This window comes from Plectropomus leopardus, chromosome 1 (assembly GCF_026936395.1).
Source record: "Plectropomus leopardus strain MGB_pleo_1.0 chromosome 1, ASM2693639v1, whole genome shotgun sequence".
Classification (NCBI taxonomy): domain Eukaryota; kingdom Metazoa; phylum Chordata; class Actinopteri; order Perciformes; family Serranidae; genus Plectropomus; species Plectropomus leopardus.
Window position 1 is genome coordinate 13,086,083 of NC_142176.1, and position 25,251 is coordinate 13,111,333.

Here is a 25,251-nt window from a genome sequence, read left to right on the forward strand (position 1 = left end):
ACGAACATTCAGAAAAAGCAATTTTAAAACAGTTTGAAAGTAGGGATGTCCGGATCGGATCGGAAGTATCGGTATCGGACACATCTTAGTTTGTTTGCTTTTTTGTTGAAAAAACAAATGCTGCACTAAGTGGAATTGTGATGAGAGCCACATAAATTAATTTTTAGTTTGTTTACTTTGCTATTTTGTAATAAAAATAAGATGAAAAATCCATAGGAATTGTTTGGATACTCATTTTTTTGTATTGCATTTCAGAGTTATTTAACTGAAAGTGATATAGCATTGAGCAAAGTGAGCTAAATATTAGTAAAAAAAAAATAAAATGATAGAAATAACTAATTACAATAAAGACATTTTTTGTGTATATTAATAGGTTTTAAGAGGGAACTTGATAGATAAAAGTGAATTTAGGCTACAAACCCCCTGAAAGCACTCTTGTGAAAATATGATTTCATGAAGGATTTAAGGAGAATAAGGGCTTCGCCAGTCTGATCTCCTCAGGGAGGTTGGTACAGAGAGTGGAGGCCTTAACTGAAAAGGCCTGGTTACCTTTGGTCCTTGATCCAGCTTGTTGATTGGCTTGCAGAGCCTTGGCCGAGGACTTCAGGATGCAGTTGGACACGTACAGTGTGACATCTGAGATACGTGGTTGTGGGTCCGGAGGAGGCTTTAAAGTTAGCAATGATATCTTAAAAACAATTCTAAAATGTACCGCTAATATAGAAACAGGGTTCTCACGGTCATGCAAAACCTGGAAAAATCATGGAATCTGACAACCACATTTTCCAGGCCTGGAAAAGTCATGGAATTTGTAAAAAAAAATCATTGAAAGTTTTGAAAAAGTCATGGGATTTTTGTTGTGTGTAATGCAATGTTACAGTAATGTTCTCTGTATAACCTAGTAATACACAGTAGTAAGTAATGTAACATAACGGTAAATTTATTTTCTGTAGCTCAATGTACCAAAGCTCTAATATGTGTTGAATTGACATTTTGTTTGCTATTGTTAAAAGTTGTTATTGTAAAGTACATTTCTTCATTTTCATTTCAGTTAGCTGAAATTATGTTTCCGTAGAGTTTAAATCTGATTTAAAAAAAAAAAAAATGCAGCAAATGTGTGGCAAGAAAAAAAATATTTCGTATCTTGGGTCATGGAAAAGTTTTGAAATGTTTTTATGAAAATGTGTGGGAAAACTGCAGAAGTAACGTTTTACTGAACAATCTGGCTGCTGTATTTTGGACATGCAGGTATTTGTGTAAACTCTGTTAACTCAGACATATGTAGAGAGAGTTTCGTATAACTGCATTTCTAAGGAATAAGATTTAATTGACCTTGGACAGTCTTCTGAGCTGCAGAAAACAAGACTGGAAACCTCTGTTAACATGCTTGTTCAAGCTGAAGATATTATCAAAGATGACACCAAGATTTTGAAAGTTTTGTAAAGAGGGCAGGGAACTAGACTGCACAGGTTTGTAGATCTTCAGCTTAGATATGATGAAATTAAGTGACATAGAAAAAGTTACTTATTTTCTTTACCAGTCTCCCATGTTGTTTTTTTCCCCTTATCCTTTCTCACCTGCATCAGCTTACTTCTGTCTCCCCTTTATCTGACAGCATTTCAGTTAGATCCAGCTGATTTAAGTGCACACAGTGTCTGCAGTCTTAAGGTGTCACCACATGAAATCTTGATATGAAATGATTTGTTAATACCAGATTTAAAGAGAGAGAGCTGTCAGTGGTGAGTGTTAGAGAAAGGACTCGGTGGTATTGAAAAACACTGGCTTTACTGGCCAACCTAAGGCCTCCTGGTTATGAAATGTTTCTGATAGCTCTAATATTGAGTTTTGTGTTATTGATTCATGAAAAAGTCCTGTAATTGTGTTTATGTCTTCCATATTCACAGCTCCTGCAGAGTCATGGCACTGCAGACAGAATGGTTGCGCTGCTCAGCATGTACGAGGAAGAGGACGAGGCCTACCAGGACCTGGTCACTGTGGCCACCACCTTCTTCCAGTACCTGCTGCAGCCTTTCAGGGACATGAGAGAGCTGGCCTGCCTCTACAAGATGGAGATCCTGGTAAATAGAGACATATATTCAGCAGCAGTGGGCTTTTTCAGGATGTGGTCAAAAACATATACACAAAGGTGCTTTTTCAGGGTTCCTGTGGATCCTTAAAAGGCATTTAATTAATCTAAAATGAGGCTTTAATTGGTGTTAACATATCTTAAATCAATCTTTAAAAAGTTTTAAAAGTGCTAAGACGTGGAAAGTATGTTCTAGAACTTTTTTTTCTGATGTTGCATAATATTTTGTCATAAAATCTAGAATAAATGTTACATCTATTTTTTTTTAAATACATAGCCCACTGTCTGTCAGCCTAGCTGTTGCTGTAACCTGGACTATATGGGGATATGCAAATTTAAAAAAAAACCAACTGGCTGTTAAACCAAAATTTTGTGGCGTAGCTGAAATCAGAACAAGGCAATGCATTTGAGGCTCTGTCTATTTTTTTGACCTTGGCAAGTTAGTGAATCAAGGTAGAGGAATACCACGTACAGAGTGAGGAACACAAAAGTCATGTGCTATGTTACAATGAACATTTTGGCAAAATTGTCTCTAGGTGTCTTTTAAAAAGTCTTCAATTAATCTTGCCATGAGCTGTAGGAACCCTGCATCTACAATTTGTTCTGGTATCTTAATGCTGAAAATATTCTTATCAGGAATTTAGGCATTTAACACAAATTTAAAAGGAGCTTTACAGAACACACTCAACTCAAAACAAATGTCTGCATACAGATTTTGCCAAATTTTATGCAAATTTACAGCCTCAGAACATATTCAAACGCATTTAACAGCTACATGGTGCTCGTTCTTGTATTATACGCTGACAGTTAACACTTACTCCTCCCCACCATTAATATCACTAACTTGCAGCCTTCTATGTCGGTAAAAAGCAATATTTGTATGGACTATGTTTCATTCAGTGATCTCTACAAGTTCCCGTTCAGTCTTAGCTTTTACATTTGTAACTGCAGAGCCTCTTCCAGCCTGGCCTGCTTGATCTTTCTAACTCTCCATCATGGTCTAGACACATATCTGCACACAATTGATGGTGGAGCGATTGACACAATTTCATATTTTTCTGTCTCATTTGAAGATAATTTGAGGTTTAATTTTATTTTCTCACTGAATTATCTGAACTTTGACTAAAAGCTTACATGCATGTGGGTTAAGTATTTGTAAGAAGTCTGCATTACAGCGCTGAGTATAACATTGTCCACTGTTTTTCTAACTGTGGTTTCCTGCAGAAGTCTTTGGAGTTTGAGGACTTGGGTCCTAAGAGAATCGCAGCTCTGGAGAAGGAAGCGGAGGAGTGGAGAACGAAAGCCGAAGACGCAGTCGCCTCAATTCAGGACATCACTGTCACCTACTTTGCGCAGACTTCAAAGGCTCTGGCTGGTATAATTCTCTGTGTTTATTTCTTATTTGTGTAGGTGTGAATTAATTAATGAACGCTTTTATGTGCCGTTCCTCAGCACACAGGAAATGAAGCACAGTAGAGTCAAAAGTTGCATTGCAGCTGCAAGCTAACCAGCACAGACGGCAGAACGAACTGTTTGCATTGAACATTTTTGCAAACCCCAGATACATTACATATGTGTCTTTTATACATATCATATTAACGTTCCTAAAGTGAGGTATTATATGAGTCGACTTTGTCATCAGGAGGTGGATGGGATGGTGGATGGTATGTCACCAAGGCGAGATTACTGCCAAGCTGCAGACCACTGTTGGAGACCAACATACAACAAAGCCAGCTGTTTTTTAGGCATTTCCAAAAGCTATTGTGGCACCAAAACCTGGTATTTTAAGTCAAAGCAGGATCATTTTCTAACCGTAACAAAGTGTTTTTTGTGCTTTAGTATAACTATACGTTAACCATGGCAATGTGAAGAATAATAAAATTTTTTGCTTCAACATACCTGCTACAAAATAACCTAAAAATGTTAACATCTGGTGTGTGCAGAAACATACAACGCCAACATTTATTTGGTGAGAAAACATATTTATGATACATGTAATTTGATATTAAAAATCAAAAGTCCTCACTAAATATACATTTTCACATTTATTTAAGAGGAAATAGAAGAAAGTTTTTTAAAAAATTACAGTATTGGTCCAGCACTGAAGCGAAAGTCTGTGAGTCCCTGACTGAGAGAATGCCGTCTCTCCCGTTACAAGATAAAAGCTCAGATTTCAAATTAAAAGCCCTGCAGTGTTTCATACAAGGTACAACCATATACTAGGTTTTGTCTTGTTTATATGTTTTATGAATAACAGAGAGAGTATTTTGATTATAAAAAAAACAAATTTAACAAAATACTCAAAAAATATTGTCTGATTATTCGGCTATTGGCTTTCTCCTCTATCATTGTTATATATCCCTTTAAAAATCAATCATCGGCTGAACTTTGTTAGGTATATCTTGTTACGTGGAAGTGTAAGAGTCAAATGGAAAAAGCTAAAACACAGCTATCTAGCAGTTTAGGGTTTAAACACAAAATGAACCACTGCCCCAAATCTTTTCATGTCAGATATTAATTGATAATCTATACAGTGTTTTTTAAGATTCGATACAGTGTCACACTAGGAGGTTATATAGCAATACTTGTGTGTGATTTTGTGGTGTTGACATAACGGACTCTTGTGCACATTCAGGTATGTTAAAGCAGATGGAGGAGGATAAGTGTCGTTTTGGAGCTGCTGCCTGGGCGTCTGCAGCTCCCAGAATGGAGAAACTCCGCTTCCTGTTGGCCAAAGAAACCCTGCAGCACATGAGAACTACAGAGATGTGCCTCAACCGCAAGAAAAACAGCATCAGACAAAGGGTTTGTGTTTCTTTAGGTTTTTTTTTCATAATCCGCAGCTTTTCTAGTGGCTCTGTAATTAGTCAGCACATTCTGTACTGGTGTTTTGGACTCTGACACTCTTGTGAGGCTTTAGTTATCATTGAGATCTTTCTCTCCGGTACCAAGGCCAACACTGCTTTTGTAGTGGTTGTAATTCTGTCGAGATGTGACACAGTGAATCTTTCACTTGGTATTCCACTCTGTGATGTGATTTTCTGGCTGCAGAAGTCCTTTGATCTATTTATAAAGCCTCTGTTAAAAACACAGAGAATCCCCTCGATACACCCCCAAAACCTGCATACATGAATAAGTCAGTGCATCTGTGTATATATTTGTATTCAAAACGTGCCAGCCACTGTATATGCATATTTGTGAGTATGGACGGGGGGGTGCGGTTAGGATCACAGTATTTTCAGTAAACCACAGCGAATTACTTGGTGCTGTAGGGTGTCGTGCTGTGCATTCAAGCTTTTTGGAAAAGAACAGAACACCTTCAGCACCTTCACCTTCATGTGGCTGCATTATTCATCAGATTAAGCTCTTTAAAAATCAGGACTCTGGCAGTATCGAGCACTGTGAAATCAGCATGAGCTCTGACGGCTGTGTGTGAGTGTTGAAAATGAGATCAGTAAGCTACACCTACGCAAAATCCTGCGCTGATGGCAGCCTAACTCTGTGGCTCTTATGAGTGCGTTGGTATGCCTGCAGATGTCTCAGCGTGATGCCTTTTATTGTGTGTGTGTGTATATATGTTTGGGATGAGATGTGTATTATTTCAAATCAATTCACTTCGGCTATAGTATCATATCCAGAGAGTATTAATATTTGACATAATTCAAAGTGTTTCAAGGAACAGTTCGCCCCAAAATCAAAATTCATATTGCTCCTCTTACCTATACTGGTAATTACTAATGTAGATGTGTTGATTTAGAGTTGCTGAGTGTTGGAAGTATCGGGTGTATGTCAGCTTTCACTCATATAAAATGAAAGTAGAAAGCTCTCTCAGCTTGTGGTGCTCAAAAACATACATTTGAAAAACTCATCAGCAATCTTTCTTTACAGAAATCATGACCTGGTTACTGAAGATAATCCACAGACCTTGTTGTGAGCAGTTTCATGTAGGAACTATTTTCTGTCCTGGAAACCAAATCACCATTAATGTTTACATCTTGTGCTCCTGTTCGGTAGAAGAAATAGTTACTGCTCACAACAAGATCTGTGGATTATCTTGAGAAACTGGGTCATGATTATTGGAAAGAAACATTGCTGTTGATTTTTTCAAATGCTTTTTGTCAAACGATTTTTTAAATTATTATTTTATTATATTGGAGAGAAGGCAGGCATCTCTACAGCCGATATCTCCAACACTGAACAATCCACACTAAAACTATCTATAAATACCACTACAGGTAAGAGGAAAAATGTGTATTTCTGATTTTGGGGTGAACTGTCCATTTAAAGTACATACATATAAGCTTTGAATGTGTCAGCTCATTAACTGCACATCAGGTATACTTAATATTACTGTCCTACCTTGCAGGTAGCTGTTGATTTCATCGCATTTCATCACAGTATGAAAATCAACGTGCAGAGATTAAAACAGGCTTGAGATCCTCACACAGAGCCTCAGCTTTTTTTTCATGTCAGTTTTTTTTTTTACCTGGTAATGAAGCTGAAAGTAGAGACTATTCTGAAAACTCTTCATGTCAAAAAATCAAACACAAAAGGTTAATGATGAGAAGCATAGATATCATGAACAGGATCACGTGGAGGAGATTCTTTGACTAAGTAGATTTCAGTTTGACAGTTTGACTCTTAAGTGAAGTTCATTCAAGGTCTTTTTGAGCACAACAACAGGAGTTTTCTTTCCTCACCATCTCTCTGTGAGAGATTACAGGGTGTCTACTTGAAAAGTTTCAAAATGTCATAGGTGTAATTTTATAAGTATAAGTTTTAAGTTGGAATTTGTACAGTCCTAATTGCAACAAATCATTTATATAATTTCATTTATCCATCTTCTTTATTCTTTTGTCAATGTGAATCAGTCCCTTCTGGGTGAAAGTCTACATTAACGATGTTACAAATCTTTAAACCTACTACTAAAATTCATACAGTCTTTTACTTTATGCTTTATTGTTGTCAAAATGTAGATTAACCTAACTCAATCTAATAACCGTAATCCTACATAAAACCTGCATCTGCATGGGACTACATATTTATCGCTTACCTTCATAAAGTGCTGCTGACTGTTATTTGTAGGCCAACACAGATGTTAGCGTTGCTCTGGTTCCCTAGTCAAAAAGCCTATGGGATTTTTCCACTGGATTTTGGATTATTGCAGAAAATAAATGCAAACAAACATTGATGTTACTTACATGTTTTATTCAGCAAGATCATCTTCAAAAATTAAAACCATTTTTATGATTTCTGAAGCATAATGGCAGGCATAAAAAAAAAAACTACATTACGGTCACATGACTTCGATGTCGCCACCACAATAAGGCTGTAAAGCCGTATTTGGCAGGATGACATAAGGCGGTCATTTAGCCACTTGTTGGGAAAAGGGAGGACTACAAAAGTTATGTTTGGGTGTATTCACTGAAGTAGTTAATGTTGTAGAACAAAATGTGAAAGTCTCTTAAACTTGTGTTAACCACAGATCTTATTGCAGGCATCTAACCAAAACACATTGACTCTGAGCCAAGGGAAGCGGAAGTGCAAAAATGCTAACTCATTTCAGTGTTTTAGACCTCATTCCTGCAGCACTCTACACTTTCCTGCAGTGCTTGAATGAAGTAAAAGACTTTTCCCAAAAACTTAACTTAACTCTTAAATCTGTTTTTGAAAAATATTGTTAAAAGGTCTTAAAAAGCATAACATTTATGTGTCTGATACCTCTAGACACCCTGGATCAGTAATACCAAGTCTCAGCAATTTAAAAATTAAATGTGAAGCATGCTTTAAAATATCAGCAATATGGTCAGCAATATGTATAATAAATGAAATAATAATAAATGTATTTGATATAGCACCTTTCACAAAAATAAAAAACACAAAGTGATTCAAACAATAAAACATGCAATCAATAATAAAAGCAATACAACAATAAAAATAAAAGCAAATAAATAAATAAATAGAAGGAAGTTAAAGGGAGGACCAAAAGCTGGAGCTAAATACAAGCTACTGGGGACCAAAAAAGAAACACACCGGGGAGCAAGCACGAGAAAAATTAGGGTGGGACAAAGGCCATTTAGAGAAAATGGATCTTCAGTTGTGTTTTTAAAAATTTCTATTAAGGCTGCAGCCCATAAACCTGATAGAAGAGAGTTCAATAGTGTTGGAGGCACTACTTCAACGGCACAATCACCTTTTGTTTTAGGTCTAGAATGTGGGACAACCAGTAGGCCCTGGTCAGACCTAAAGCAGAGGAGAACTTAACAGTTTGTCAATGTGTGACATGCAGCTGATTGCGTCAGTATAACAGTGATAAGTTATGCCACTGAAATGGCTAATAATGTGACCTTGTGGAAGCATATATAAAGTAAATAATAATAGGACCCATGACAGAGCCCTGAGGTATGCCACAGGAGAGAGAAACAGTATGAATGGATCAAGAGGCACAGATAAACTCCTTTCAGAAAGGTAGCAGTAAAACCAGTCAAGGGCACTCCAAGAGATACCCATTCATATATGCACAGATATGCACAGTGTGTTATTATACAGCTGTTAAGGCTGTTACATGCAAAGAGGCATGTATGATCCTCTAACATGTTTCTGTTGTTGCAGTTGGGCAGCCTGTCTGGAGAAGTCAAGAGCCACAGAGCTGGTCCCAGGTCTGCGTCTGGGGACAGCCAGCAGCAGGACACAGTGGACCAGCTGGAGCTGCAGTTCTATGAAACCCAACTGGAACTGTACGACACCAAGTTCGAGATCCTGAAGAACGAGGAGCAGCTGCTGGTGGCTCAGATAGACACCCTGCGACGGCAGATCAAAGGTACACTACACAGAACAGGTAGCTTTGTGGTGAACAGTAGATGTGTTGGCGTCTTCCTTTTCAAGAAAAATTGAATCACTATGAAAGACAGTGAAGTCCTTGTACAGTCCACTTAAAAACACTCAAGCAATATTGATTTAAAGGTGTATGGAGCTTTTTTTATGGCATAAGGCGTCCTTTTTCATAAATCATAATACCAGAGGCTCCGAAATACCGTAGCTATGCAGAGAGAAAAAGACTCAAGGCTGCTGATGGTGGAACTGTAGTTGGAATCCTCACACAAATTGCCATCTTTGCCTGAACACTGAGAAAAATATTAACACTTGAACGAGGTACTACTTTGCAGTATAAAAGCCTTTTGCTGGTTTACAGGACACCCAAGCCACAGCAACTTTTGATTCTTTATTTGTTCAGATTTTTGGCAAATATGCACCATTAATTGTATCTGGAATTAGTTTCAGTTCCTGTTTTCAATTTACTCATTAATATACAGACAACTATCACTGAGGTACTTTAAGGCTAAAGAAAAACAAAAAAATATAAGGGCGAGTGACCATCGCATGCTGACCTTTAGTGCAGTATTATTACTATATGTGGGCGGTGCCAGATGCGACACTGAGAAAGCTATCTTGCAAATAAATACAGTGAAATATGGCAGTAGTGGTACATTTTCCATATTCTGACGTTCCATGTGTTCCGTCACAAACCGATGTTTTGGGTTTTTTTTGCATTTACAAAGTGAACATATACAAAACATCCGCCCTAACTTGAAGGATTTTTCTTCTTTTGCAAAATGAATGAATATTACAAACACAGAAAAGCATTGTATTTTATGTCTCCATCTGCTGGTAGGCCATTATGATAAGCATGATATGATGTTAATTCCACAACAGAAAACACTTGATTATCACTAAATTTAGTTTGTCAAAGTGAGTTGTTATATATCGGCATATCAGATACCAGCAGAAAATCCAATTCATGCATCCTTAAATTTATTTTTGCTGATTGAAAATCTGTTAAATATGGTCACAATTATTTTGTTTGTTGTTGTTTTTTTTTACACAAATAAAAGTTATTATTATTATGATGATTATTAGTAGTTTTATTAATTATTTTTAATGTTTAAAATAAAGTATATTCAATTTAGTTCAATTGAATGGAAATGAACAAGTAGGTGCATATTTGCCAGTGTTAATTTGACTCATGTGTGACCATGCCCTCAAAACTGGACACAATGAGTATAACCAAACAGGCTAAGTGATGTGTTGCTTGTTCAAAAAAAATGCTCACCCTGCTTTATTTTTGCGAAGCTTCATGAATTCAATCAGTGCTCAATATGCTCCCTAAATTCTGAAGTATATCTGGACAATTTTTCACGCTCCATCTGAGTTCTCTCATTCGCTGTATGTAAGGAACAGGTATTATGGAGGTTTATCTGCATGCACATCAGAGATAATGATAGTGTAAAAATACATGTGTATCATGCTTGTGTGTTCAGATTTCACTGAGTGTCAATCAGGCACCGAGGAGGAAGCACTTCTCACACTTTGAAAACTTTAGTAAAATATTTCAAGAAAAGTACCAAAAATTAAGAAAAAACAGCAGGAAAATGACCCCCACAAGTGCTGAAAATTGAAAAAAAAAAAAACAATTATATTTATAATTATGAATTTAGGCTTTCAAAATTTCTGAATTCTGGTAATTTTCTTTTAATCTTTTACTAATTTCTCGCAATTTGTGGGACATTTCTTGCCAAGTTGCTTACTGCCTTTTTTTCCCCATATTTTCAAAAGAAATCATACCAATTTGCTCAGGTTCCAAAGGGTTAAAAATCACATATTACAGAATGTTTCACATATAGATTAGAGGACGGTTGTGTTGGATTACATGATTATGTACAGGGGTTTCTGTTTTTCAGGTCATTCAGTGTCTTGTACACAGGGTTTACTTTGGGGAAATATTTAGTGCATGTAAATATTTCTGTAATTGCTCCTCCTGGGACGTCTGATGTTTGCGTGGAAGTCTTATGTGTGCACATGGTGTCTGTTTGTGTCTGTCACCTTGGCTGGAGTCAGGTTTATTTTCTCAACTAAAAAGCAGGAAGGTGTCCTTTACCAGTTGCAGCTCAGTAAAGAGAGCAGAAAAAGATAAACTGTTGCAAGTCAATGGAGGCTGCTGAGTTTGTGGAGCCTTTTAAAGGAGTTTGAAGTTCTTATTGTAAATAAACTTATCATGAGTGGGCATGACTTTCAATGCCCTTGCTGGAATATATGAATCATTTTATGAGAAATCTTCCTCCTGTCTCTCTCACAGTTGACAAAGGAAAACATGCAGATCACCAGGGTGCACCAGATGCATTATACTCTGTGTATATTCATGACTAAAACTCTGCATATGTACAAAAACAGAAGTTTGCAAATGCATTCTTTCTGTTTCAATTGGAAAGATGCATATATGCCTGATTCTTTTTTATGAAGCACAATTATTGTGGAGCTGAGTGCACATGCCTCATTTCCACACCTGCAGTTTGGATGCAGAAATGCCCTAACAATTAGCATAACAATACTTGTGCCTTCATCATTCATTAGACCCATCACTGACAAATAAAGCAAAGAAAAAGTGCAGTTTTATATAAAAACAATTAGTCACCAAAAAAGAGAAAAAGTTTGTGTCTCAACGCAAGGTTCTCTAACGCTGCTTGAACAGCTGTCATTATGCTCGGCTGTGGATATTTGTAGCATCTGTAGCACTAATTCATCACATTTATGCAAACTATTGCAGTAAAATCTCATCATTATGGTTATTTAACATCAGAAGGATGAACAATGATTCATTCAGAGCGCTCATGTCGAAACATACTTCACAAAGTGCTTCACATGATAAAATCAAACGATCACTAACTGGGAGATTAATCTAAATAAAAATAATGATGAAATTTATTGCTCATAAATAATTGAAAATTGACTTTCTAAATGTGCCTTTGATTGACATGTTAAGAAGCACTGTGTGGCCTGCAAAAATAATAACACAGTCAGTGAATTTGGGGGGAAAAAAAACAAACAAAACCTAAAAACAAACGTTATCAGCCTCTCAATTTATATTTAATCTCGTCCTCATTATATCACCTGCGACAATTTGAGTTAAAACGCTGTACACGCCTCATCTGAAGTCTGTGTGAGGTGCTCACATTCTCAGCACACATACTTCTTTTGTAATCGTGGAAAAGGTGCACGCATGTTTTTTTTGCATGTGTGCTGTTTATGCATCTTGAGACTGGTTTCTTGTATGTTTGAATGTAGTTTTTCTACACAAAATTGCACCAAAAAGGAGCTGTGGTAGTGAGATTACACAAAAATTCTACTTCATATGCAGTTGGTCTGTAAAAGAAAAAAAACTACCATGCTGCAAGAATACTTTTTCCAAATCTGATCTTTATCATGCAAAAACCCTTTAAAAACTTGGCCTAGAAAACCAGGAACTGTTCTTTTGTGCAGATATCTAACTGCGATTATCATATTCATCTTAACCACTTAACCTGAAACAGGAAACTCTGTTTCTTGCTGTTGTTTCACCAAAACAGAAAATGATCAGATTTTCTTAAGTGCATGTACAGTATTACCTGTTGTTGAATTCAGACCTACTTGACTTGTTTGTCTTGCACAAGTGTACAAGTGTTTTACATGCACAGTCCAAAGTACATGTGCCATTGAGGCAATGTAATTTCCAAAGTAGTACTGAAGCATCAAGTCATCTCTGTTGAATACAGAGTGATGATGTAAGAATTACTCTTTGTATGAGTTGAAAGAGCACCTTTTTAACACAGGGTTCCCACAGATCCTTATAGTCTTAAAATGTGTTACTTTTATTAATGTAGAAATAAGGCCAACCTTCTTTTTGTTTTTCTGACATTGCATTGTAAAATCTCAAAATATTTTTTTTTGGGTTTAAAAAATAATTTCATGAATGCCTTTTCTATTAATGTCACAGAGATCAGGAAAGTATATGTTGCATGGCTGAAACCGGTAAAAGGCAATTAGGCTCTGTGTATTTTATGCAAAAGGTTTTTTTTAACTTGACATTATGGGAATCGAAGCAATGGAATCCCATATACAGAGTGAGAAACACAAAATTGCCAAGAAACAGCAGGAATCCTGTGAACAGGTAAAGCAGAGTTTTGAGTGACTTGGTTGCATTTGTTTTGCAGAACTGAAGGAGGAGGTGGTGTATTATGATGTGTGTGAGGATCCAGAGGAGCTGCAGAGCATGGTTCATACAGGTATTCAACAAGCAGACTCTCCGGCTGTCAGTCAGCTCAAAAGACGCCTACAGACCTTGGAGACCAAGAGAGGCAACATCTGTTCCCGACGAGCTTATCTCCGCAACAAAAAGGTGTGAGAGAGTATCACTGGCATTTATTTTCAGAGGACATTCTCTGCCCCATACAGTGTTTTTTTAGTGGCATTTTGTTCCTTTTTTGAGGGTATTTGTCTCTGAATAATAGATTGGAGCTGTGCCGTTTTCCCCACTCTGTCCTCCTCATGTCTGAAACTGCTGAGTTTTTTAAAAAAATGTTTTTTACTATATGGCTATATTTTTAGCTGACAGAGTAATTGAAGCACAGTTGGAGCAGTTGGCTTGTCCTCCCGTTGGCTGGCTGCTTGCTCATTTGTCTGATTAAAAAACATTTTATTGCTCAGAACAAAGTGGAAGGAATCCCCTGGTTAGAGGCTCTCACGAATTGTCTACAGTAAACTACAGGCACGAAAAATTTAACAATGCAGTTAAAAAGAAGAGCACTGTGAAATTTTAAAAAATGCTCTTCTAAATAACTGAGGTGTTAATTGTTCTTCGTCATCAGTGACACTGACATTTTCTAAACTTTGAAGGACAAATTTGTCCAAGTTCTATAGTGTACAAAAGTGGTAACATGCAAGTACATTTATTCAAATACTGTACTTAAGTATACATTCCAGGTACTTGTACTTCACTTGAGCCTTATTTTATCCCACTTTATACTTTTACTCCACTACATTTCAGAGGGAAATATTATACTTTTTACTTCACTACATACTACGCTAGTTACTTAACAAAAAAAGAAAAAAAGTTTTTTTTGTGTGTGTGTTTTTACAATTTTTCTGAATATGGTTCTTTGGCAGCTATTTTAATAATCAATTCCTTTTTTTTCTCCTTTTTTAAAAAAAAAAAAAATATATATATATATATATATATATATATATAGAGTTTTGGTTGTTTTTTTATTTATCTTGAATTATGTACTTTGGAGATTATCATCGACGTCATCTAAGTTTAAATTTTGTGTGTCTGTGTGTGTGTGTGATTTTCTAAATTTGGTACTTTGGTACTCATAATTTTAGTACATTTTCCTGATTATACTTGCTTAATTTTACTTAAGTAATATTCTTAATGCAGGACTTTTAACTGGGTATTTTTACAGTGTAGTATTTTATTTTACTTAAGCAAAGTAATTGAAGACTTTCACCACTGTGTGTAAAAAATAATAATTATAATAAGAAACTTAATTTCTGTAGCATTTTCTATACAAGGGATGCAGCTCAAAGTGTTTTACAATAAAATGCAACACAAAAGACAAAAAAACAGATGATGAATGATAAAAGTGAAGGTAAAAAGTCCAGTCCAGACCAGTCAGAACAGTACAAATAAGAGAATTAATGTAAAATAATAATTAGAGATCATCCATTAATGAGGAGACAGAATAAATAAATAGGTTTTTAGCTGTAATTGGTACAATTGTCAATCTGCAGACTGTAATTTTTGCTTACTTTCGAGTGTAGATGTATTAATGTTTGTGTGTGCTTTTTAGGATCAGTGCATGGAGGCCCACGAGCAGAGGCAGCTGTCAGACCAGCAGAGCTCTATCCTCTTCACCCAGCATCATCAGGTCCACCTGGTACGTCACCACGGCAACAAGGCATCCAGCATTCTGCCAACATCGGCAGAAGCCACAAATGAAACCAGATCCAATTTTTTCTCTCTAATAACTTCTCGCTGTCTCCCTCTGTTGTCTGCAGAAGCGAGAGAAGAGAAAGGAGGAGGAGCAGAGGAGGAAACAGTGGGTGGACCAGGAGCGAGAGAAGACTCTGAGCAGATTACGCTCCTTCAGAGAGGTCAGGCGCTCTTATTGTCTCTGCCCCGCCTCCCCCCTGCAGCTTGTTCTTCTTCTTCTTTTTATAAAACCCCAGAGGCTGCTGCTTCATACGCACTTAATTCAATAGTTCACCTCAAAATTAAAATTCAGCTCATAACTACTCAACCCTGGAGTGCCTTGATGGTGAAGAGGTTGCAGCACATGCCACATAATCATAATGCCCCGTCTCTCTTGCCACTTTACTGTCAAAACTGTCCAGTAAAGGTGAAAATTACCAAAAAATGGGACAACTAGAGCTTTACCAGAGAGGAAAGTACGAGATGGGGAGGGAAATTTTGGAATATCTGTCAGTATATAAGCTATTTGGAGCAGTGACTCACTGAAATTAGATTTGCTTGGTTGAAGCTGATATCATATTTAACGCTTGAATCAGTGAACATTTTTAGCAAGGATCCCTCAGATTTTCAAAGTCCAGTCCATAGAAATGGAATAAGTAAAAATGTCATTTAACTGTTTGCGGTGGTCATTTTAACAATGCAGAAGAAAATTGCTGTAAGTTGTAATGAAGAAACACACATCAGCGGGGCCGTTAGCCGAAGGAGAACTTTGTTTGGCCTAAAAAGGTAATAAGTATAATATGTAGTTAGAAATAGTCATCAAAACTACATAGAATAGTATGTCATCAAAAACATTCATATAAACTTCATAGTATATTATGTCATTTATATCCTAAATCCTAAAAATGTCAATGTATAGTGTATGACGACCCCGCCTGTGTCTCTGCTCTGCCTGTCCTGCTTTGTGCTTTATCCTCCCCTTGCAGGTATTGAGCTGGCAGTGCAGGTCAGTTGGGAGCTGGCTCACCTGGGCTGATGAGCTAGTGAAACTATAAAGCTTGGCATTTTAGTCTGCCTCGCTCTCTTGCAGCTCCCTCAGTTCCCACATGGTCCTTTTGGTTGGGTTTATTTGCTTTGTCTTTCATTTTAGCATGCAGCTTCTATATACACCATTCTCCACTCCTCGGGCCACTTGCACACACCACTGACAATATTGACTGCTCACATCTCAATCATTTATTTTGGTAAATATCATTATTTAATGAATATTTTCATTTTTGACTTCCACCCCGTGTGTCTGAACCCTGTGCCACTTCATGAAAACAGTATGCCTTTAAAAATCATAAAAATGTCCTAGTATAGTATGTTTTTTTTTTTTTATAACAAAAAGACATAATGTAGTATGTTGTTGAAAAAAATCATGAAAAACTCATGAAATAGTGTGTCAGTGAATCATAAAAAAGTCATAAACTAAGTATGTTGTTCAAAATAGCATAAAGACTGATAGTATAGTTTGTTGTCCAAAATTGCATGTAACAGTCATATGATATGTTGTTTGGAAATAGCATTAAAAAATCATATTACATGTTGTTCACAATAGCATAAAAATAGTTTAGCAGGTTTTTTAAAATTGCAAAATCGTATGTATGCCGTTCAAAAAGGCATAAAAAAATCATAGTATATTATGTCATCCAAAACAACAAAAAAGTAATACTGTAGTATAGTGTCCAAAGTAGTAAAAAAAATCGTAGTATAATATCTCATCAAATATACCATAAGTCATATAGTATGTTGTTCAAAAGGTCATTAAAAAATGAAAGTATAGAATGTCCTTTTTAAAATTATGAAAACATCATAGTATAGTATGTCATTAAAAAAAAAAAAAAAATAGAAAAAAAAACAACTCAAAGTATGGTATGTTGTTCAAACAATCATGGAATTGTCATAATATCTTATGTTCTTCAAGATCAAAACAACTACATAGTGTAATATGTCATTTAAAACATCCTAAAAATAGTCATAGTATGTCTTTAAAAAATCACATGAACTTCACAGTTTAGTAGCATGTTAGAAAAAAATTAAATGTCACAGTTCAGTATATTAAAAGAAATCATAAAAACATCATAGTACGGTATGTAGTTAAAAAAAATCATAGCATATTGTTTTGTCACAAAAATTCCAAAAAACATCATTGTATAGTATGTTGTTTAAAGAATAATAAAACTCGTAATGTAGTGCTTTCAAAAACCAAGGAATTGTCATATTATAGCATGTCAAAAAAATCTATAAAATGTTATTATATTGCCATTATTTAACAACATAACTCAGGAACAGACAGGGAGACATTTGGTCTGATACTGAAGTCTGACATTACTCTTTAAACGTCCTAAAACACGGATGAACTGTGAACTTTAATCACTTAGCCTGTTAAAGTGCTTTCTTGGAGGTCCTAATCTTGTTGGTTTGATCATTTTTCAGGGCAGTTGAATTTTTAAGTTCAACAGCCAAATGAAAATGTTTAAATACACCTGGAGACAAAGTTCCCATGTGGACAGAGCTGTTTTTGTAGTGAATTTAGCATCTCAATACAAGGGATGCCTGATTTTTTTGCCCTAACCTGGAGTTGAACTAAGGACCCTCGTGTTATGAGGCAACAGCGCTAACTACCTCACCAACAAGCCTCATATTAACCCTGAGTGTCAAAGAAATAGTATACTATGACGTTTTTAAGAACTTTTTTCTGCAAAGTACACTATGATGTTTTTATGATTATTTTCAATAGCATGTTATACTATGACATACACAGTCACACACACACACACACACACACACACACACACACACACACACACACACACACACACACACACACACACAGCTGACAGAGATTCCTTGCTTTTATTGATGATAAAAGATCATCCAACATGAGCAGATTGAGAGGATCTATTTTTCTTTGTGTCAGCATCCTGAATTTTAGATGTTGTAGATGTTTTTGTGTATGTGTGTTTTGTGCACATTCTCTTTGTCACTTCAGTTTAAAGTCAAGTCACTGTGAGACCTATTTGAAAAAAACATGAGACTGTGTGAGTGTCCTCTTGTGTTTCTCTCTCCGAATAGTGGACAGGATGACGTTCTTATTTCTGATACCATTCCTCCCCTCTTTTACAATCTTTCTTAAGAAGCGACAGGGCCAGTACATGCTGAAGACTCCTCAGTCCAGGATGTCTCCTTCAGAAGTCCAGTGTCCCTCCCAGCCTCTGTCTATCATAAGCCTCGGCCCCCCTGAAGGACCCCCCTCTGTCCGTCCTGCACCCAGACGCAATAAAACACCCAAGAGACAGCAGCCTAAAGATATACCTGTTCAAATCTATGCTGCTCCAACACCTTCAACAACCTGCCCTACTGCAACTCCTCCTCCTCCTCCTCCTCCTCCACCTCCTCCACCACCACCAGCTCCACCACTGGCCCCTACAATACTCTCTCTGCCTGACTCTGAAGACACACCAATGCCACTCAGTGAAAAAGAAGAATCTCCTTTTCCAGCCAAGAGCATGCTCAAACAAAATATAGGTAAGAGTGAAACACATACAGTATATCTCTGCTTCTTGTGTGTCTGCATTAAGTGGACATTAAAAATGTTTACTCAAATCCTCCTGGTAGATTCAGAAAAAAACAAAAACATTTTGATGTCCATTTACTGAAAAAATACAGTACAGATGGAGCGGGATGTGTGAATTTGTCCGACTGCAGGGAAGGTCGTTTTTGTTCCAGAGAACTGTGTGCATGGAGTGTGTGTGTGTGTGTGTGTGTGTGTGTGTGTGTGTGTGTGAGTGTGAGTGTGAGTGTGTGTGTGTGTGTGTGTGTGTGTGAGTGTGAGTGTGTGTGTGCGTGCGTGCGTGCGTGTGTGTGCGCGCGCGCAGGGGTGTGTGTGCGTGCGTGCAAGTGTTAGTATGTGTGTGCCTGTACATAGTGTTCTGTCCTAAATTCCCATCTTTCCCCATGAGGACAGAGGAGGCATTTTACCTCAGTTGTGGTCCTGCTGATGCACACTCTGCTCCAGGAAGACTTTAACGTCTAACATGACTTCATATTTTCTGAGCTCTTGTGAAATGGAAGAGATTCAAGTGGAAGCTGCTTTTTTAATGTTTAGTTGCTTCATCAGAAGTAAAAATAAAGTGGCAGAAATGTCAATATAATAATATATTCTTTACCTCTAGTGCAGGGTTTTTCATCATTTTAAAATTGTCTGGTGTCCTTTATTGTTGTATTATTTTAGGAACAATGGATGAAGTGTTGGCCTCATTGCAACGCGGACAGATTCAGCTTCGAAAGGTTCCGGCTCCCAGGACTGCATCCCCTGCTGAGGACCCAAGGAGCAGTCTGATGTCTGCCATCCGACAAGGGGTCACACTGAAGAAGGTGAGATGTTCTACGAGAACAGAGAACATACCAAAGCCTACATCTAGACTGATAAATTACCCTGGCCAATATTATCTTATTACAGAAATATTGTAAGTGTGTATTTCAGCTAATAAGCAACAAGAACTGTCAGTACAGAAAGGCCGAACTGGGGAACTGAGAACCAATTTTTGTGGTTACATGGACAATATTTTTCCAGTTTTGATTGAAATTATTATGATTAGATACTTAGATACTATGGTAGATGCTATAGTATGTCCTTCAAAATACCATGAAAAAGTCATAGTACAGTACTTTCTTCAAAAAGGCAAAAACAAAAATGGTATAGTATGTTGTCCAAAATAGCAAAAAAGATATAATATGGTATGTGTTCCAAAACAGCATCCTACAAAATCGCAAGAAAGTCATAGTATAGTATGTTGTTCTAAATACCATGCAAAGTCATAGTATAGTTTGTTTTCTAAAACAGCATGAAAAAAATCTGCATTGTATTGCATTGTACAAAACTGTTTATAAACTGCATATTATGTGCTTCGTTGTGTGCAGGTACATACATGTATGAATGTACACATATCATGTATATATGAAAATGCATGTATGTGTATATGTACTGTATGTGTGGTGTGAATTCAGTGGGGCATAAATATGTGTGTTAGGGCTGCAACTAACGATTATTTTGATAATCGATTAATCGGTCGATTATTTATTCGATAAATCAATGAACTGGATTTTAAAAAACAGGAAATAGAAATAATAAAATAAGCATTTCTTTCCTGCCATCACTTTGTTCAAAAACAGATTATTAGTGACAACAGTGCAAAAAGCACAATGCAGAAACAAGTGGTTGCATGAACATCCTTGAGCTGTCAAAATAATATTCAATTATAAATAATAAACAACTGCAAAGTCAAATATGAAACAATTCAAAAACTACATGTTGACAGCTTTTACAACATGCGTATCCTTACTTTAAAACTGAACGACTAACCCTGCCGTTAAGCTCTCCTCCTCCTCAATTTCGCTTTTGTTTTAGATGCTGCATCATAACCATCATGCTCCAGTGGCATACCATGTGTGTCTTTTGCATATTTTGCGGGTGACACATTCTTGTTTTGCAATATGTTAAGATCTCCCAAACTGCATGGGACTTTAATAGTCCCGCTACACAGCGAGTGATGTAATAATCACGTGACACAACAAATCGTTAATTGTGGTTGTTGCCAGCACATTTAATAGTCGATTATTATTGATTTTATCGATTTGTTGTTGCAGCCCTAATGTGCATGTATGTATATATGGATATCTATGGATAAGTGTGTGTATGGATGTCTGCAAGTCAGTGTGTGTAAATATGTAGGTGTATCTATATATGCTAGACATAAAGTTCACAAATTGATTAACTGATTAGCTGAGAAGTAGTAGGATATAATAAGCTCTCCTACTCTTTTTTGAACATGTAAGATGCAATTTCGTCTTGAGGTTTTTGTTTAGATTATCATCCATTTTTGTTATTGCCATTTGTTGAAATTCTTACATTTTCTGAGTTTGTTTTACAAGTTCAAAATCTATCTATCTATCTATCTATCTATCTATCTATCTATCTATCTATCTATCTATCTACTTATCTATATCTGTCTGTCTTTCTGTCTGTAAGTCTATCTAAAGTATGGTATGTCATGTCAATGACAAACTATGCAATGGCAAGTCTTGGCACGCTATTTTATGCTGATTAGGGGTGTTTTCAGCTGTTTTTGCGACATGTCAGATTTTGACATTTTGCCATACTATAGCCTTGCCTTTTTCGGTCATTTTGTCAGCATACTAAATCATGGTGTTTTTATCTGTTTTTGCAACAAACTATGCTATGGCGTGACTCGGCACGCTATTTTATACTGTTTAGAGGTGTTTTCAGTTGTTTATATGACTTGTCATATTTTGACATTTTTGCCATACTATAGCCTTGCCTTTTTGGTCATTTTTTCGACATTCATAATTATGTTGCTTTTGGCTGTTTTTGCAATATTCTATGCAGTGGCAAGTCTTGGCACGCTATTTTATGCTGATTAGGGGTGTTTTCAGCTGTTTTTGCGGCATGTCATATTTTGACATTTTGCCATACTATAGCCTTGCCTTTTCGGTCATTTCTTCAACATGCATTATTTTCGTGCTATTGGACGTTTTTGCAATAAACCATGCTATGGTGTGACTCGGCAAGCTATTTTCTGCTATTCAGAGGTGTTTTGACTTATTTTTGGAATATGTAATATTTTGACTTTTTTGCCTTACTATAGCCTTGCATTTTTCGGTCATTTTTTTAACATGCTATATTATGGTGTTTTGGACTGGTTTTGCAACAAACTATGTTTTGGCGTGTCTCGGCACATTTTTTTTTATGTTATTTAGAGGTGTTTTCAGTTGTTTTTGGGATATGTCATATTTTGATATTTTTGCCATACTATAGCCTTGCCTTTTCGGTCATTTTTTCGACATTCATAATTATATTGCTTTTGGCCGTTTTTGTAACATTCTATGCAGTGGCATGTCTTGGCACTCTATTTTATGCTGTTTAGAGGGGTTTTGAATTGTTTTTGAGACATGTCATGTTTTGACATTTTTGCCATACTATAGCCTTGCCTTTTTCGGTCATTTTGTCAACATGCTATATCATGGTGTTTTTGTCTGTTTTTGCAACAAACTATTCTATGGCGTGACTCAGCATGCTATTTTATGCTGTTTAGAGGTGTTTTCAGTTGTTTTTGGGACATGTCATATTTTGACATTTTTGCCATACTATAGCCTTGCCATTTCGGTCAGTTTTTGAACATTCATTACATGTCTCAAAACAGCTGAAAACACTTCAAAACAGCATAAAATTACGTGCAAAAACACACCATAGCATAGTGTTTTGCAAAAACCTCTAGAAACACAGTTTTATAGCATGTTGAAAAAATGACCAAAAAGGCAAGGCTATAGTATGGCAAAAATGTCAAAATATGACAAGTCTCAAAAACAGCTGAAAACACCACAAAGCAGGATAAAATAGCATGCAAAAACACACCACAGCAAAGGCTTTTGCAAAAACAGCCAATAACACAGTTTTATAGCATGTTGAAAAAATGACCGAAAAGGCAAGGCTATAGTATGGCAAAAATGTCAAAATATGACAAGTCTCAAAAACAGCTGAAAACACTTCAAAACAGCATAAAATTACATGCCAAAGCACGCCATAGCATAACCTTTTGCAAAAATGGCTAAAAACACCATTTTATGGCATGTTCATAAAATGACCAAAAAGGCAAGGCTATAGTATGGCAAAAATGTCAAAATATGACATGTCTCACAAACAGCTGAAAACACCACAAAACAGGATAAAATAGCATGCAAAAACACACCATAGCATAGTGTTTTGCAAAAACCTCTAGAAACACAGTTTTATAGCATGTTGAAAAAATGACCAAAAAGGCAAGGCTATAGTATGGCAAAAATGTCAAAATATGACAAGTCTCAAAAACAGCTGAAAACACTTCAAAACAGCATAAAATTGCATGCCAAAGCACGTCATAGCATAATCTTTTGCAAAAATGGCTAAAAACACCATTTTATGGCATGTTGATGAAATGACCAAAAAGGCAAGGCTATAGTATGGCAAAAATGTCAAAATATGACAAGTCTCAAAAACAGCTGAAAACACCACAAAACAGGATAAAATAGCATGCAAAAACACACTATAGCATAATCTTTTGTAAAAATGGCTAAAAACATCATTTTATGGCATGTTGATGAAATGACCAAAAAGGCAAGGCTATAGTATGGCAAAAATGTCAAAATATGACAAGTCTCAAAAAAAGCTGAAAACACCACAAAACAGGGTAAAATAGCATGCAAAAACACACCATAGCATAATCTTTTGTAAAAAATGGCTAAAAACACCATTTTATGGCATGTTGATGAAATGACCAAAAAGGCAAGGCTATAGTATGGCAAAAATGTCAAAATATGACAAGTCTCAAAAACAGCTGAAAACACCACAAAACAGGATAAAATAGCATGCAAAACACACCACAGCAAAGGCTTTTGCAAAAACTGCCCAAAACACTCTTTAATATGAAGTTGAAAAAATGACCGAAAAGGCAAGGCTATAGTATGGCAAAAATGTCAAAATATGACATGTCTCAAAACAGCTGAAAACACTTCAAAACAGCATAAAATTACGTGCAAAAACACACCATAGCATAGTGTTTTGCAAAAACCTCTAGAAACACCATTTTTTAGCATGTTGAAAAAATGACCGAAAAGGCAAGGCTATAGTATGGCAAAAATGTCAAAATATGACAAGTCTCAAAAACAGCTGAAAACACCACAAAACAGGATAAAATAGCATGCAAAAACACACCACAGCAAAGGCTTTTGCAAAAACTGCCCAAAACACTCTTTAATATGAAGTTGAAAAAATGACCGAAAAGGCAAGGCTATAGTATGGCAAAAATGTCAAAATATGACAAGTCTCAAAAACAGCTGAAAACACTTCAAAACAGCATAAAATTACATGCCAAAGCACGGCATAGCATAACCTTTTGCTAAAAAGGCTAAAAACACCATTTTATGGCATGTTGATAAAATGACCAAAAAGGCAAGGCTATAGTATGGCAAAAATGTCAAAATATGACATGTCTCAAAAACAGCTGAAAACACCTCAGAACAGTATAAAATAGCGTGCAAAAACACACTATAGCATAGTCTTTTGCAAAAAACCTCTAAAAACACCATTTTATAGCATGTTGAAAAAATGACCGAAAAGGCAAGGCTATAGTATGGCAAAAATGTCAAAATATGACAAGTCTCAAAACAGCTGAAAACACTTCAAAACAGCATAAAATTACGTGCAAAAACACACCATAGCATAGTGTTTTGCAAAAACCTCTAGAAACACAGTTTTATAGCATGTTGAAAAAATGACCAAAAAGGCAAGGCTATAGTATGGCAAAAATGTCAAAATATGACAAGTCTCAAAAACAGCTGAAAACACCACAAAGCAGGATAAAATAGCATGCAAAAACACACCACAGCAAAGGCTTTTGCAAAAACAGCCAATAACACAGTTTTATAGCATGTTGAAAAACTGACCGAAAAGGCAAGGCTATAGTATGGCAAAAATGTCAAAATATGACATGTCTCAAAAACAGCTGAAAACACTTCAAAACAGCATAAAATTACGTGCAAAAACACACCATAGCATAGTGTTTTGCAAAAACCTCTAGAAACACCATTTTTTAGCATGTTGAAAAAATGATCGAAAAGGCAAGGCTATAGTATGGCAAAAATGTCAAAATATGACATGTCTCAAAAACAGCTGAAAACACCACAAAACTGGATAAAATAGCGTGCAAAAACACACTATAGCATAGTCTTTTGCAAAAAACCTCTAAAAACACCATTTTATAGCATGTTGAAAAAATGACCGAAAAGGCAAGGCTATAGTATGGCAAAAATGTCAAAATATGACAAGTCTCAAAAACAGCTGAAAACACTTCAAAACAGCATAAAATTACATGCCAAAGCACGCCATAGCATAACCTTTTGCAAAAATGGCTAAAAACACCATTTTATGGCATGTTCATAAAATGACCAAAAAGGCAAGGCTATAGTATGGCAAAAATGTCAAAATATGACATGTCTCACAAACAGCTGAAAACACCACAAAACAGGATAAAATAGCATGCAAAAACACACCATAGCATAGTGTTTTGCAAAAACCTCTAGAAACACCATTTTTTAGCATGTTGAAAAAATGACCGAAAAGGCAAGGCTATAGTATGGCAAAAATGTCAAAATATGACAAGTCTCAAAAACAGCTGAAAACACTTCAAAACAGCATAAAATTACATGCCAAAGCACGGCATAGCATAACCTTTTGCTAAAAAGGCTAAAAACACCATTTTATGGCATGTTGATAAAATGACCA

The 25,251-nt window shown here is 36.2% G+C and overlaps 1 protein-coding gene across 1 annotated transcript in view; it reads left to right on the forward strand.

The window, feature by feature from the left end:
- The window catches only part of whamm (WASP homolog associated with actin, golgi membranes and microtubules), a 68,767-nt gene that overhangs the window by 2,346 nt on the left and 41,170 nt on the right, over positions 1–25,251 (forward strand). The window contains exons 2-10 of the mRNA XM_088075744.1: positions 1,905–2,078; positions 3,311–3,461; positions 4,722–4,891; positions 8,699–8,906; positions 13,111–13,295; positions 14,749–14,835; positions 14,957–15,052; positions 18,050–18,440; positions 19,147–19,289. Of these exons, the coding sequence (XP_087931870.1) occupies positions 1,905–2,078; positions 3,311–3,461; positions 4,722–4,891; positions 8,699–8,906; positions 13,111–13,295; positions 14,749–14,835; positions 14,957–15,052; positions 18,050–18,440; positions 19,147–19,289 (1,605 nt within the window). The remainder of the gene's footprint in view (positions 1–1,904; positions 2,079–3,310; positions 3,462–4,721; positions 4,892–8,698; positions 8,907–13,110; positions 13,296–14,748; positions 14,836–14,956; positions 15,053–18,049; positions 18,441–19,146; positions 19,290–25,251) is intronic.